Raw genomic sequence first — 16,731 nt, forward strand, 5'->3', positions numbered from 1 at the left:
CTCTTCAGTGAAAAAGTCTAACTTTAAGTCATTTAGCAAGTCAGTCAGTTAAGTCATTCAGTCAGTCAAGTCAGTTAAGTCAGTAAGCCAGTCAGTCAAGTCAGTAAGTCAGATATGGTAGTTAAAAGATCAAAACAATTCACAAACACAGCTAGCTTGTAGGAGAGAAGTGGAACTGAAAACATATTCACAGAAGCTGGGATGGTGGTGTCAGGAGTATCGGGGGATGGCAGGGGATGGCGGGAGGTGTTCCCCGCTGACCCACAACAAGGCGGCCACTTGAGGTAAGGAATGGCCGCCACCACTTGTCACATAATGACATAGTATTTTATTCATTCTAGAGTATATATCAGGTTTCTATGTGATTTATATTGTTTATTATGTCATATTAGATGAATTGTGATAGATAAATAAGCCAGCGTCATATTCAAGTATTTTGTCCTGCCTCCTGAGAGCAGGAATTCTGCTGGAATGGATTAATGTCATTTCAGTTAATTTAAATGAGGAAAACTGACTCAGCATACGAGCAGATCGGGATGCGAGCTAGGTCACGGAAGCGGATTAAACTCGTAAGCTGAAGTTCCACTGTATCATTCTCCTATCCCTGTCTTGGGGGCTTATATTAGAGAAAATGGAGTATAGCACAGGGCTAACTGTGATATTCACTCATAGTGCACCATAAAACAAACAAAAAAGCTATTTTCACTATGTAGATTATCATACATAGCAGCATATGTGTAGAGAACCTAGGATAACCCATAAAAGTCAGACAAAGTGACTTATTTCTAGTACCTGGCTTGGGCTTGCCATGTATGATTTTCGGTAAATATATTTTTTGGATGAGGTAGTAGGTTGGTAGACAGCAACCACCCAGGGAGGTACTACCGTCCTGCCAGGTGAGTGTAAAACGGAAACCTGTAATTGTTTTACATGATGGTAGGATTGCTGGTGTCTTTTTTCTGTCTCATAAACATGCAATATTTCAGGTAGATCTTGCTACTTTTGCTTACAATTAGGTCACACTACACATACATGTACAAGCATATATATACACACCCCTCTGGATTTTCTTCTATTTTCTTTCTAGTTCTTGTTCTTGTTCTTGTTTATTTCCTCTTATCTCCATGGGGAAGTGGAACAGAATTCTTCCTCCATAAGCCATGCGTGTTGTAAGAGGCAACTAAAATGCCAGGAGCAAGGGCCTAGTAACCCCTTCTGTACAAATTACTATATTTAAAAAGAGAAACTTTTGTTTTTCTTTTTGGGCCACCCTGCCTCGGTGGGATATGGCCAGCTTGTTGAAAGAAGATTTTTTTCTCTCAGTTGTTTGTTGAGCTATCTTATTGAAACTTGGGCAGTGTATGATGGAAAGAAGCTTCCTAATATACACTAAAAATGAAAGAAATTGGACCATAAATAACAGAGTTCACTTCTCAGCCATTAGCCACCCCTTAACTGTATATTTTTGCATGGTTTTTATGGTTGTATTCTCATTTTTTTTGGTCTCATTTGATAGAATGGAAAATATATTACAGAAATAGATATGATTTTGAATAGTTTCATGACGAAAAGTACCTTGAAATTGAGCTCAAAGTAGCAGAAATGTTCGATTTTTTCTGATGTTCAATGAACCTTCTTGTGTAAGTTAAGTTGGTTAACTTTATTAAGTGTATTCTAACCTAACCACTCTGTGATTCGGCAAACTCAATAATCTAGCACACTATAGGTCCCATTGATGCCGGATTTGTGATGGTGGACCTGTACTAAACCTGTGTGGGAGTCAAATAGTACCTGGGGGATGGGAAGCAATCAGATTTGATCCAAGGAAAGGGAAGAGTACATCAAGAATACCTTCCTCAGGGTTATACTCTGCACCGGTGGGGGACTTTGGCAGTGCCTGGACCAAGGTGGCTGAAGGAGGTGACAAAGACTACCCTGATGTAGAGCTCTTCCTTTCACCTGTGTCCTTCCATGCAGACCAGGGATTCTTTCTTCCCTATGCTTATGGATTGGATATAGTGGTAAGAATATACACTGGCATCTACTATTGTATCGCATCCATTTCCTTGCCTAGATGTATTTACAGGTTGTATTAATGATATTTTACCCTCTTGAATTGAAATAAATACATTATTATTATTATTATTATTATTATTATTATTATTATTATTATTATTGTTATTATTTATTATTATTATTATTATTATTATTATTATTATTATTATTATTATTATTATCATTGTTATTATTATTATTATTACATTTATGGAGAAGAGTTGAACTGTTTTTTGTCCTTGTGCACCTGGGGAATGGAAGATAATCAGATTTGATTCAAGAAAGAGTAGCTCTAATGCCTTCAGTCATAAAGCCTTCACCAGATGCAGGGGCAGCACCAAGGAGAGGGCATGAGGGTTGAAGTCCCCCCCCCCCAAAAAAAAAAAAAAATTATTCCATCATCCCCTACATAAAAAAAATAATGTTTGATTATTGTTTATTATTTTGAGTATTTTTTATTATTGCTGATTATTGATTATTGTTGACAAGTTAATTAGCCCTCTATTTCAATCAGATTACCATCCCTCAGCCCTTACTATATAAAATTATGGAGCCATCCCTGACCAGAAGGGTAACCGTGCTGTAACTGGGGCATTATTCATCATGCATTTTCAAAGAAAGATAGTAAGTTGGTACACAGCAACTACCCAGGGAGGTACTACCATCCTGCTAAGTGAGTGTAAAATGGTAACCTGCAATTGTTTTACATGATGGTAGGATTGCTAGTATCTTTTTTTCTGTCTCATAAATATGCACGGTTTCAGGTATGTCTTGCTACTTCTACTTACGCTTAGGTCACACTACACACACATATACAAGCATATGTATACACACCCACTCTAGGTTTTCTTCTATTTTCTTACTAGTTCTTGTTTTTGTTTATTTCCTTTTATCCCCATGGGGAAGTGGAACAGAATTCTTCTTAAGCCATGCGTGTTGTAAGAGACTACTAAAATTCCGGGAGAAAGGGGCTAGTAACCCCTTTTCCTGTGTATATTACTAAATTTTAAAAGAAAAACTTTCATCTTTCCTTTTAGGTCACCCTACCTTGGTGGGATATGGCCGGCTTGTTAAAAAAAAAAAATGCGAGTAATTCCTAAATGAAAACTAACACCAATTAACCATCTGCCTGCCTTCTACAGAAATATCTTCAGTACTACGCTTCAATCTTCGGAAAGAAAGGTTTCAGCATGATGGTGTCCCTTTTGCGGCCCAAGAGCCGGGGCTCACTCACACTTAAGTCAGCAGACCCAAAAGAGAAACCCATCATTGATCCACAGTTCCTGAGTCACCAAGAAGACCTGCTTACACTGGCCAAGGGTCATTGTTGTTTATTGTAGTCCTGTTATTATTACTATTTATTAGTAGTAGTGGTTGTAGTTGTAGTAATAGTTAATTAGTAGTACAGTTTGATAGGGTGGATAGGGGGGCAATGTGGCAGATGTTGTAAATGTATGGAATAGGAGGTAGGTTATTGAAAGCAGTGAAGAGTCTTTACGAGGATAGTGAGGCTCAGGTTAGAGTATGTAGGGGAGAGGGAGATTATTTCCCAATAAAAGTAGGCCTTAGACAGGGATGTGTGATGTCACCATGGTTGTTCAATATATTTATAGATGGAGTTGTAAGAGAAGTGAATGCTCGGGTGTAGACAAGACGTGTTGGGTCAAAAGATAAAGAATCTTACACAAAGTGGGAGTTGTCATGGTTGCTCTTTGCTGATGACACTGTGCTTTTGGGAGATTCTGAAGAGAAGTTGCAGAGGTTGGTTGATGAATTTGGTAGGGTATGTAAAAGAAGGAAATTAAAAGTGAATATGGGAAAGAGTAAGGTGATGAGGATAAAAAAAATTAGGTAATGGAAGATTAGATATCAGATTGGAGGAAGAGAGTATGAAGGAGGTGAGTGTATTCAGATACTTGGAAGTGGACGTGTCATCAGATGGGTCTATGAAAGATGAGGTGAATCATAGAATTGACAAGGAAAAAAAAGTGACTGGTGCACTGAGGAGTCTATGGAGACAAAGAACCTTATCCATGAGAGCAAAGAGGGGAATGTATGAGAATATAGTTATACCAATGCTCTTGTATGGGTGTGAGGTATGGGTGGTGAATGTTGCAACAAGGACAAGGCTGGAGGCAGTGGAGATGTCATGTCTGAGTGTAATGTGTGGTGTGAATTTAATGCAGAGAATTCGTAGCTTGGAGATTAGGAGGTGCAGGATTACCAAAGCTATTATCCAGAGGGTTGAGGAGAGGTTATTGAGATGGTTGGGACGTGTAGAGAGGGTGGAATGAAATAGAATGACTTTGAGAGTATATAAATCTGTGATGGAGGGAAGGTGGGGTAGGGGTCAACCTAGGAAAGGTTGGAGGGAGGGGGTAAAGGAGGTTTTGTGTACAAGGGGCATTGACTTCCAGCAAGCATGCATGAGTGTGTTAGATAGGAGCAAATGGAGACAAATGGTTTTTATTACTTGATGTGCTGTTGGAGTGTAAGCAAGGTAACATTTATGAAGGGATTCAGGAAAACTGGCAGGCCAAACTTGATTCCTGGAGATGGGAAGTACAGTACTGGCACTCTGAAGGAGGGGTGTTAATGTTGCAGTTTTATAACTGTGGTGTAAGCATGCCTCTGGCAAGACAGTGATGGAGTGAATGATGATGATAGCTTTTCTTTTTTGGGCCACCCTGCCTTGGTGGGAAGCAGCCAGTGTGTTAATAAAAAAATATATAAAATAATTTTCTAATAGTATAGTAGTAGTAGTTTTCATAGTTATTACTGTCTTAATATTAAATTTGTGAGAATCGCTAAACCCACATGGGTTATACAGCACCTGGGGAATGGGAGGTACAATCAGGTTTGGTCCAAAGATGAGGAGGAAAGTTTCAGTTCCCTGGCTCAAGAATTTTTCACCAGTATTAAGGGTACTCCAATTTCCTCATTTTGAGTTTATAAGTCTTTACAGTCATATCTACCGTAGGAGGGTTATTCATAAGCACCAGAAGTCCTCCGCATTATTATATATTATATTTATAGGGAGTTCTAAATTTGAGTCATTCAATTCAAGGAATGGTAGAGGCTTGATTCTTCATCTGCTAATAGCAAATTAGAGGCTACTTTTATAGACGGCACACTTTCCTCTCTAGCCTACAAAAAACAAAGTATACTGAGTCAATAAAGTGTATGTGTACTTTCAGAGGTACACATTGCTTCGTAGATAAACATTCAGAGATATATATCTCTTGGTGAACAAACATTCTTGTAATATATTTAATGAGGAAATTAGTTACAACTACAAGAGAGAATCTTATTGATAAGGATCTTACTGGACATTTAATAAATTACATTTTTTCAGTTTCATGTGCTTGTCTTCCTGACAAGGGTTGTCAATAACCTTCTTTACAGGAGTCAAATTTGCTGTGAAACTGGGCAAAACATCAGCTTTCAAGACTCAAGGAGCTGAACTACACAAACAGGTAAGATTTCCTAGGGAAACATTCACCCAGTTTATAAGGAATTCTTTCATATTATATTATTATGGGGGAGTGTTAAACTCATAGGTATTATACAACATCTGTGTATGGGGGATGGAGAATTGGAGCACAGATACAATTCCCTAGATCAAGAGCTCCTCACCAGCATCAAGGAACCTCCTTTGAAGGGTCAGTATTTTTTTTTTTAATATAATTTTTAAAATATTTGAAACCCTTAATGTCTATGAATATTTTAATTCATAAGTTTCTCATATAGCAATATCTATCATGTGGTCAAGCTAATGACCAAGCAGTTGATTGCTGTTGAATTTTAGCAGTTTATAATATGAAAGTTCTTTTTTTTTTTTTTAACAAGTCAGCCGTCTCCCACCGAGGCAGGGTGACCCAAAAAGAAAGAAAATCCCTGAAAAGAAAATACTTTCATCATCATTCAACACTTTAACTTCACTCACACATAATCACTGTTTTTGCAGAGGTGCTCAGAATACAACAGTTTAGAAGCATATACATATAAAGATACACAATATATCCCTCCAAACTGCCAATATCCCAAACCCCTCCTTTAAAGTGCAGGCATTGTACTTCCCATTTCCAGTACATGTACTCATGTCCGGCTATATAAAAATAACCAGTTTCCCTGAATCCCTTCACTAAATATTATCCTGCTCATAGTCCAACAGCTCGTCAGGTCCCAAATACCATTCATCTCCATTCACTCCTATAGTAGTACCAACACTCTTATATGGGTGTGAAGCTTGGGTTGTAAATGCTGCAGCAAGGAAGCGGTTGGAGGCAGTGAAGATGTCCTGTCTAAGGGCAATGTGTGGTGTAGATATGCAGAAAATTTGGAGTGTGGAAATTAGGAGGTGTGGAGTTAATAAAAGTATTAATCAGAGGGCTGAAGAGGGGTGTTTGAGGTGGTTTGGTCATTTAGAGAGAATGGATCAAAGTGGAATGACATGGAGAGCGTATACCTCGACGCACCACTCGCCTTTTTTCCTGCATCAATTCTATGATTAACCTCATCCTTCATAAATCCATCCGCTGACACGTCAACTCCCAAATATCTGGAAACATTCACTTCTTCCATACCCCTCCTCCCCAATTTGATATCCAATTTTTCTTTATCTAAATCATTTGATACCCTCATCACCTTACTCTTTTCTATGTTCACTTTCAGCTTTCTACCTTTACACACATTCCCAAACTCATCCACTAACCTTTGCAGTTTTTCTTTAGAATCTCTCATAAGCACAGTATCATCAGCAAAAAGCAACTGTGTCAATTCCCATTTTGCATTTGATTCCCCATAATTTAATCCCACCCCTCTCCCGAACACCCTAGCATTTACTTCTTTTACATATACCTATTGTAGTACAAGGCCTAATACCTGAAGAAGACCTCAGTTGGAGAACAAAATTTAGACCCACTTAATTTCTGTGTTTGCATGAGAGTAATTACTTAACAAGTGTTTGTTTCACTTGTATGGTATAATATTTGATATATATATGATAGAGAAGCAGGTTGAGAGCATTAATCCCCAGAACCTTTAGGATTTTTTTCCTCAGTGGCTATCATCCATCAGTGCAGGGTAATCCAATGAAGACAGCTCGTTCATCATCATTCATTCAGTCAGTCGCTGTCTTGCCAGAAGTGTGCCAACATCACAATTAAGATTACCCTCTAACTGCAATATTCCCACCTTTCCTTCAGAGTGCAGGCATGCTCCAATTACTGTATGAACCCTGATGGGTTCATACAGGTATATGAGTGGGTATGAACCCTGATGGGTTCATACAGTGACTGGAGAACGTTAGGTCATCAGGTCTGATCCAAGAAAGGGAATAAAGGCTTCAGTTCCTTTGATCAAAAGCTCCCTGCAACAGCATCAGTGTACCTACTTTCAGAGGCTACACACAAATATTATCAACCTTGAAAATGTTTTCTTATTGTGAGATCTAAAAACATAAGAAAGGTGGATCACTCTTAATATGCCTATTGACCCATATTAGGCAGGCCCAATTCCCACCTAGCCACACCTACTCATATACCTGTCCAACCTATATTTAAAACTACCTAAAGTTCTTGATCAGAGATGCTACTTGGTAGTTTATTCTACTCATTTACAACTTTATTGCCAAACTACTACTACTTTATATCATTTCTAGATCCAAATTTGTTCACTTTGAATTCAATTCTGCAACTCTTGTCTTGGTAATAAATTTTCCCCTTTATACCTGTTTTCCATTTGTACACCTCACTCATCTTCCCTTATTTAACATTTTTCCATAGTGCGTACGTACTTTCAGCCTGTCGTTGTAGGAGAATTTTCCAGTTCATGGAATAAACTTTGTGATCCTTCTCTGTATATTTTCCAGCACTTGTGAGCACATGCAGTGGTGGTGTGTAATTTGTGTGCCTTCTTGCAGAAAGTGCCTGGGTGTCTGGACAAGGAACTGGAAGATGAATACTGGCAGTGCTTTGTACAGCACATGGCATCTTCCTATTGGCACACTGCTGGCACCTGCAAAATGGGACCAACTACTGACCCTCTTGCTGTTGTTGATGAAAGACTCAAGTAAGACAATGGCATTACTTTCTTGGAAAATAGAACTATATACACTAAAGCAATTACTATTATTATTTAGTAGTAGTAGTAGTAATATTTAATATTATTATAATTATAGTTCAAGTAATTATTACATATTTACCATTGTTATATTCATGGGGAAGCTCAAAAGGAGTAGGGGTCATACAACACCCAGGGTACTAGGAGGTACTCAGATCTGATCCAAAGAATAGGAAAGGTAGCTTCAATTCTTTGCATCAAGAGCCCTTCACCACTAAGGTACTCATCCCCCTTCCTTAATGGGGCCTAACCTGTTGTGTATTATTCTAGGGTTTATGGAGTGTCTGGGTTGCGTGTAGTGGATGCCTCCATCATGCCTCTCATCGTCTCTGGAGCCACCAACGCTGCTACCATCATGATAGCTGAGAAAGCTGCCGACCTTATCAAGGAGGACTGGGAACTTGATGTTGAAGAAGTGGTTCTCGAAGTTGAAGGAGGAGGATTGGACCTTGAAATAGGAGGACAGGACCTTGAAGTTGGAGGAGTAGAATTGGACCTTAAAGTTGGAGAAGGATTGGATCTTGAAATAGGAGGACAAGACCTTAAAGTTGGAGGAGGATTGGATCTTGAAATAGAACAGGACCGTAAAGTTGAAGGAGGAGGATTAGACCTTGAAATAGAAGGACAGGACCTTGAAGCTGGAGGAGTAGAATTGGACCTTAAAGTTGGAGAAGGATTGGATCTTGAAATAGGAGGACAGGACCTTAAAGTTGGAGGAGAATTGGATCTTGAAATAGAACAGGACCTTAAAGTTGAAGGAGGAGGATTGGACCTTAAAGTTGAAGAAGGAGGGTTGGATCTTGAAATAGGAGGACAGGACCTTAAAGTTTAGGACCTTGGAGTTGTAGGATTAGGGGCTTGAAGTTCAAGGACTGGGACTTTAAAGTTGAAGAACTGTGACCTTAATTAAGTATGAGAATAAATCACAGTACTATAGCTGAAACAATTTACAGTAGGGCCCCGCTTTACGGCGTTTCGCCTTATGGCATCCCGCTGATACGGCAATTTCAAATTATGACCAAAACTCACTAAACAGCTCCTCGTCTTTCTAATACGGTGTGCCCTACCCAGTTTGTTTACATTCTCCGTGAGCACATATCTCTATTATGTCTGGAAACTTTCCACAATTTCAAGTGTTTTAAAGTTATTGAATATTTTATTTGTACTCTGATAATTATACTTATGTGCACCTGTACCTATATATACTTACACACTGTGCTGGTGTGCAGGTACACATTGAAATCACTAAGAATCTTTCTACTCTTGCTGCCATATTATAATCTCTTGGGCGCTTTAAATGTCGTATATTACATTAATATAGACATTTAGATTAATCCATCTATGATATTTTTTTCAAAATTATATAACAAACACGCTACGTAACATATAAACATGATAAATACATGTCACAGTAGAATAAATTAACATAAATATGAGATGTGATAGCCAGGCGACTTGTAGGAGTGACGGCAAGAAGAACTTTTTTCTTAGTCCAACATCAGAGAAAATGTGTACACAATAATATTACTAGGGGTAACCAGAAAATTATTCCTTTCATATGCCTTCACTCAGAGCATCATTTCTTATAAAAATGGTGTTACATGAGAATGGGAGTGTTCCTCTTTATTTATTCTACTGTATCAACATGGAAACAACTTGTACACAATTTAAAGTGTTTGTAGTATGGTAGAAGATTTACAGACATGAGAATGAATGTGTATCAACCAAAAGCAGACACGTCTGTTTGTTTACATTATTAAGACCACAAATATTTTCAGGTAATTAATGAATGTACTGTACAGTGGAACCTCTACATGCAAGTGTGTCCATGTGCGAGTTTTTCCAAATATGAGCAGCCGTTGGGTCGATTTTTTGTTTCCATATGCGAGCAAAATTTCCACAAGCGAGCAGACCTCAAGGCAGGTTCCTTGACACTGGTGAAGGGCTCTTGCTCTTGATCTTGGGAATTGTATCTTATTTGTTTGTCGGACTATCTTATTGAAATTTGGGCAATGTATGATGGAAAGATGCTTCTTAACATACACCAAAAATTAAAGAAATCTAAGGATAAATAATGGAGTTCACTTCTCAGCAATTAGCCACCCCTTTGCGGTTATTTTGAAGGGTTTTTATGGTTGTATTCTCGTTTTTTTTGGTCTCATTTGATAGAATGGAAGATATATTACGGAAATAGATATGATTTTAATTGCTTTCACGACGAAAAGTACCTTGAAATAGAGCTCAACCTAGGAGAAATGGTCCATTGCTTGGCTGTTTCAGGGTAAACAAATGACATCACTATCCTTTCCAACATGCAGTTGTGAATGAGTTAACATTATTTATAAAATTATTGCAATAAGGACTAACAGTAAATCTTATATTTTTTGTGTGAATTAAAATTACAAATTATTTATATAATAATAATAATATGTATAATAATAATAGTATAATAATATATGGTATTTTTGTTTAATAAATGTATGAAAGAGGGGAAGGTACCTAGGGATTGGCGGAGAGCGTGTATAGTCCCTTTATATAAAGGGAAGGGGACAAAAGAGATTGTAAAAATTATAGAGGAATAAGTTTACTGAGTATACCAGGAAAAGTGTATGGTAGGGTTATAATTGAAAGAATTAGAGGTAAGACAGAATGTAGGATTGCGGATGAGCAAGGAGGTTTCAGAGTGGGTAGGGGATGTGTAGATCAAGTGTTTACATTGAAGTATATATGTGAACAGTATTTAGATAAAGGTAGGGAAGTTTTTATTGCATTTATGGATTTACAAAAGACATATGTTAGAGTGGATAAGGGAGCAATGTGGCAGATGTAGCAAGTATATGGAATAGGTGGTAAGTTACTAAATGCTGTAAAGAGTTTTTATGAGGATAGTGAGGCTCAGGTTAGGGTGTGTAGAAGAGAGGGAGACTACTTCCCAGTAAAAGTAGGTCTTAGACAGGGATGTGTAATGTCACCATGTTTTTTTTTTCAACAAGTCGGCCATCTCCCACCGAGGCAGGGTGACCCAAAAAAGAAAGAAAATCCCCAAAAAGAAAATACTTTCATCATCATTCAACACTTTCACCACACTCACACATTTATTTATTTATTTATTTAATAATTTGAACATACATACAGAGGTACAAAAAAGTACAGGTAGGAGCAGCATGCCAAAGCTACTTGTATGCATAGCATTACGGGCAGGCTTAAAATTAACTTAAGATTAACTAAGCAATGATGTAATCAGTGATAAAACATTATTGTAAACATTATCACTGTTTCTGTAGAGGTGCTCAGAATACAACAGCTTAGAAGCATATACGTATAAAGATACACAACATATCCCTCCAAACTGCCAATATCCCAAACCCCTCCCTTAAAGTGCAGGCATTGTACTTCCCATTTCCAGTACTCAAGTCCGACTATATGAAAATAACCGGTTTCCCTGAATCCCTTCACTAAATATTACCCTGCTCACACTCCAACAGATCGTCAGGTCTCAAGTACCATTCATCTCCATTCACTCCCATCTAACACGCTCACGCACGCTTGCTGGAAGTCCAAGCCCCTCACCCACAAAACCTCCTTTACCCCCTCTCTCCAACCGTTTCAAGGATGGCCCCTACCCCGCCTTCCTTCCCCTATAGATTTATATGCTTTCCATGTCATTCTACTTTGATCCATTCTCTCTAAATGACCAAACCACCTCAACAACCCCTCTTCTGCCCTCTAACTAATACTTTTATTAACTCCACACCTTTTCCTAATTTCCACACTCCGAATTTTCTGCATAATATTTACACCACACATTGCCCTTAAACAGGACATCTCCACTGCCTCCAACCGTCTCCTCGCTGCTGCATTTACCACCCAAGCTTCACATCCATATAAGAGTGTTGGTACTACTATACTTTCATACATTCCCTTCTTTGCCTCCATAGATAACGTTTTTGACTCCACATATACCTCAACGCACCACTCACCTTTTTTCCCTCATCAATTCTATAGTTAACCTCATCCTTCATAAATCCATCTGCCAACACATCAACTCCCAAGTATCTGAAAACATTCACTTCTTCCATACTCCTCCTCCCCAATTTGATATCCAATTTTTCTTTATCTAAATCATTTGATACCCTCATCACCTTACTCTTTTCTATGTTCACTTTCAACTTTCTACCTTTACACACATTCCCAAACTCATCCACTAACCTTTGCAATTTTTCTTTAGAATCTCCCATAAGCACAGTATCATCAGCAAAAAGTAACTGTGTCAATTCCCATTTTGAATTTGATTCCCCATAATTTAATCCCACCCCTCTCCCGAACACCCTAGCATTTACCTCTTTTACAACCCCATCTATAAATATATTAAACAACCATGGTGACATTACACATCCCTGTCTAAGACCTACTTTTACTGGGAAGTAGTCTCCCTCTCTTCTACACACCCTAACCTGAGCCTCACTATCTTCATAAAAACTCTTTACAGCATTTAGTAACTTACCACCTATTCCATATACTTGCAACATCTGCCACATTGCTCCTCTATCCACTCTGTCATATGCCTTTTCTAAATCCATATGTGAAATAAAAACTTCCCTACCTTTATCTAAATACTGTTCACATATATGCTTCAATGTAAACACTTGATCTACACATCCCCTACCCACTCTGAAACCTCCTTGCTCATCCGCAATCCTACATTCTGTCTTAACTCTAATTCTTTCAATTATAACCCTACCATATACTTTTCCTGGTATACTCAGTAAACTTATTCCTCTATAATTTTTACATTCTCTTTTGTCCCCTTTCCCTTTATATAAAGGGACTATACATGCTCTCTGCCAATCCCTAGGTACCTTCCCCTCTTTCATACATTTATTAAACAAAAGTACCAACCACTCCAACACTATATCCCCCCCTGCTTTTAACATTTCTGTCATGATCCCATCAGTTCCAGCTGCTTTACCCCCTTTCATTCTACGTAATGCCTCACGTACCTCCCCCACACTTATATTCTGCTCTTCTTCACTCCTAAAAGATGGTATACCTCCCTGACCAGTGCATGAAATTACCACCTCCCTTTCTTCCTTAACATTTAAAAGTTCCTCAAAATATTCTCGCCATCTACCTAATACCTCCATCTCCCCATCTACTAACTCCCCTACTCTGTTTTTAACTGACAAATCCATACTTTCCCTAGGCTTTCTTAACTTGTTTAACTCACTCCAAATTTTTTTCTTATTTTCATTAAAATTTCTTGACAGTGCCTCTCCCACTCTATCATCTGCTCTCCTTTTGCACTCTCTCACCACTCTCTTCACCTTTCTTTTACTCTCCATATACTCTGCTCTTCTTATAACACTTCTGCTTTGTAAAAACCTCTCATAAGCTACCTTTTTCTCTTTTATCACACCCTTTACTTCATCATTCCACCAATCACTCCTCTTTCCTCCTGCCCCCATCCTCCTATAACCACAAGCTTCTACCCCACATTCTAATACTGCATTTTTAAAACTATTCCAACCCTCTTCAACCCCCCACTACTCATCTTTGCACTAGCCCACCTTTCTGCCAGTAGTCGCTTACATCTCACCCAAACTTCCTCCTGTCTTAGTTTATACACTTTCACCTCCCTCTTACTTGTTGTCACCATGGTTGTTTGATATATTTATAGATGGAGTTGTAAAAGAAGTAAATCCTAGGGTGTTCAGGAGAGGGGTGGGATTAAATTATGGGGAATCAAATACAAAATGGGAAGTGACACAGTTGCTTTTTGCTGATGATACTGTGCTTATGGAAGATTCTAAAGAAAAATTGCAAAGGTTAGTGGACAAGTGTGGGAGGGTGTGTAAAGGTAGAAAGTTGAAAGTGAACATACAAAAGAGTAATGTGATGAGGGTATCAAATGATTTAGATAAAGAAAAATTGGATATCAAATTGGGGAGGAGGAGTATGGAAGAAGTGAATGTTTTCAGATACTTGCAAGTTGACATGTCGGCAGATGGATTTATGAAGGATGAGGTTAATCATAGAATTGATGAGGGAAAAAAGGTGAGTGGTGCGTTGAGGTATATGTGGAGACAAAAAAACGTTATCTATGGAGGCAACCCAAGCTTCACACCCTTATAAGTGTGTTGGTACTACTATACTAACACACTTATATGGGTGTGAAGCTTGGGTTGTGAATGCAGCAGCGAGGAGGCAGTTGGAGGCAGTGGAGATGTCCTGTCTAAGGACAATGTGTGGTGTAAATATTATGCAGAAAATTCGGAGTGTGGAAATTAGGAGAAGGTGTGGAGTTAATAAAAGTATTAGTCAGAGGGCTGAAGAGGGGTTGTTGAGGTGGTTTGGTCATTTGGAGAGAATGGATCAAAGTAGAATGACATGGAGAGCATTTAAATCTGTAGGGGAAGGAAGGTGGGGTAGGGGTCGTCCTCGAAAAGGTTGGAAGGAAGGGGTAAGCGAGGTTTTGTGGGCGAGATGGTTGGACTTCCAGCAGGCGTGCATGAGCGTGTTCGATAGGAGTGAATGGAGTCAAATGGTATTTGGGACCTGACGATCTGTTGGAGTGTGAGCAGGGTAATATTTAGTGAAGGGATTCAGGGAAACCGGTTATTTTTATATAGCCAGACTTGAGTCTTGGAAATGGGAAGTACAATGCCTGCACTCTAAAGGAGGGGTTCGATATATTGGCGGTTTGGAGGGGTATATTGTGTATCTTTATACGTATATACATACTTCTAAACTGTTGTATTCTGGGCACCTCTGCAAAAACAGTGATGATGTGTGAGTGAGGTGAAAGAGTTGAATGATGATGAAAGTATTCTCTTTTTGGGGATTTTCTTTCTTTTTTGGGTCACCCTGCCTCGGTGGGAGACGGCTGACTTGTTAAAAAAATAATAATAATAATAATACATATATAATAATAATGTACTACATATAATAATTATAATAATAGACGGCTTCAAAAGGCCATCACTAGATGGCAGTGTTTACCACAACAAAGAGGGAGCAATTGTGGCCGCCTCCACCTGTTACATGACATATTTTATTCATTCTAGAGTATATATCATGTTTCTGTGTTATTTATATTGTTTGTTATGTCATATTAGATGAACTGTGATATATAAATAAGCCATATAGATGATATTAGTGAAATTATTCATGAAGTATTTTGCCCGGTCTCCAGACAAAATCTCGTCCACCGCCGACACCACTACATGAATGACATATTTTATTCATTCTAGAGTATATATCATGTTTCTGTATTATTTATATTGTTTGTTATGTCATATTAGATGAACTGTGATAGATACATAAGCCGTATAGATGATATTAGCGAAATTATTCATGAAGTATTTTGCTCGGTCTCAAGACAAACTCTCGTCCACCGCCGACACTGCCCATACCACTACATGAATGACATATTTTATTCATTTTAGAGTATATATCAGGTTTCTGTGTTATTTATATTGTTTATTATGTCATATTAGATGAAGTGAGATAGATAAATAAGCCAAAGAGTTGATACAGTATTAGCGAAATTATTGAAGTACAGAATTCCACTGGAACAGATTAATTGCATTTCAGTTAATTTAAATGAGGAAAATTGACTCTGCAAATGAGCAAATCCAGTTGCGAGTAAGATCATGGAACGGATTAAACTCACAAGTAGAGGTTCCACTGTATATGTATTTTATTGCTCGGGACGCTTTAAATGTCGTAGTATATTACGTGTGGGTGGGGTGGGGTGGGTTGACCTGGCTGGCTACCATACTTCCCAAACCTGACTTCATACAAATAAATATAACTTGCCTCTCACCCTACATTAAGACTACAAATATTTTAAGGTAAGTAATGGGTGTACTGTGTATATTTTATTTTTTATTGTTTTTAATGCCTAGTTCTATTGCTAATTTAATATATGTTAGTGTAAAATTGTTATCTGGCATTTATATGCATTTATAAGTGGAAAAAATGGCGTTCTGCTTTCCGGCGCTGTCAGCTTTCTGGCAGTAGCCTGGAACCTAACCTGCCGTATAAGTGGGGCTTTACTGTATAATTAACCTGCAAATTTATATGAAAACTGGAAAAAGGTTTCAGTCCTTCCTTGACTGTTACTAGAATTATCATCATTCTTATTCATAGGAAATTGCTAAAATTTTAAGGATTATACAGGGTCTTAGGAATCAAAGGAAGGGCTGGCTCAGTTTTGTGGCTCAAGAGCCACTCACTGTTTGGATCCTCATTTCTGGCTCTTTGTGCTTTATTTCTTGACTTGATAATGGTTTATGATAGTGAAACATCATCCAGTTTTCATTTCCAGACTGTGGGTTAGAAATTAAAGTCTAGATATAATAGTCTTTGTAAATAATTTAATTTATAATAAATGGGTAATTAAATTTTTAAATTATTTACCAAATTTGCTATGGCTAAGAGTAACATCGGGATGCTAGGTAAATATCTCAACGCCTTAGTTCACTAGGCCACCATGCCTCTATATTATACAGCCTCTCCTCACTTAACGTTGGAGTTCTGTTCTTAACCCCT

The 16,731-nt window shown here is 38.2% G+C and overlaps 1 protein-coding gene across 2 annotated transcripts in view; it reads left to right on the plus strand.

The window, feature by feature from the left end:
* Positions 1 to 13,087, plus strand: part of LOC128684381 (glucose dehydrogenase [FAD, quinone]-like) — a 69,363-nt gene extending 56,276 nt beyond the window's left edge. For both annotated transcript variants that reach the window (XM_070095848.1, XM_070095856.1), the window contains 5 exons: positions 1,861 to 2,021; positions 3,198 to 3,375; positions 5,461 to 5,531; positions 7,979 to 8,127; positions 8,449 to 13,087. In XM_070095848.1, the coding sequence (XP_069951949.1) occupies positions 1,861 to 2,021; positions 3,198 to 3,375; positions 5,461 to 5,531; positions 7,979 to 8,127; positions 8,449 to 9,010 (1,121 nt within the window). In that variant the 3' untranslated portion in view covers positions 9,011 to 13,087. The remainder of the gene's footprint in view (positions 1 to 1,860; positions 2,022 to 3,197; positions 3,376 to 5,460; positions 5,532 to 7,978; positions 8,128 to 8,448) is intronic.
* Positions 13,088 to 16,731: the final 3,644 nt, after the last annotated feature.

The sequence above is a fragment of the Cherax quadricarinatus genome, chromosome 4, assembly GCF_038502225.1.
Source record: "Cherax quadricarinatus isolate ZL_2023a chromosome 4, ASM3850222v1, whole genome shotgun sequence".
Classification (NCBI taxonomy): domain Eukaryota; kingdom Metazoa; phylum Arthropoda; class Malacostraca; order Decapoda; family Parastacidae; genus Cherax; species Cherax quadricarinatus.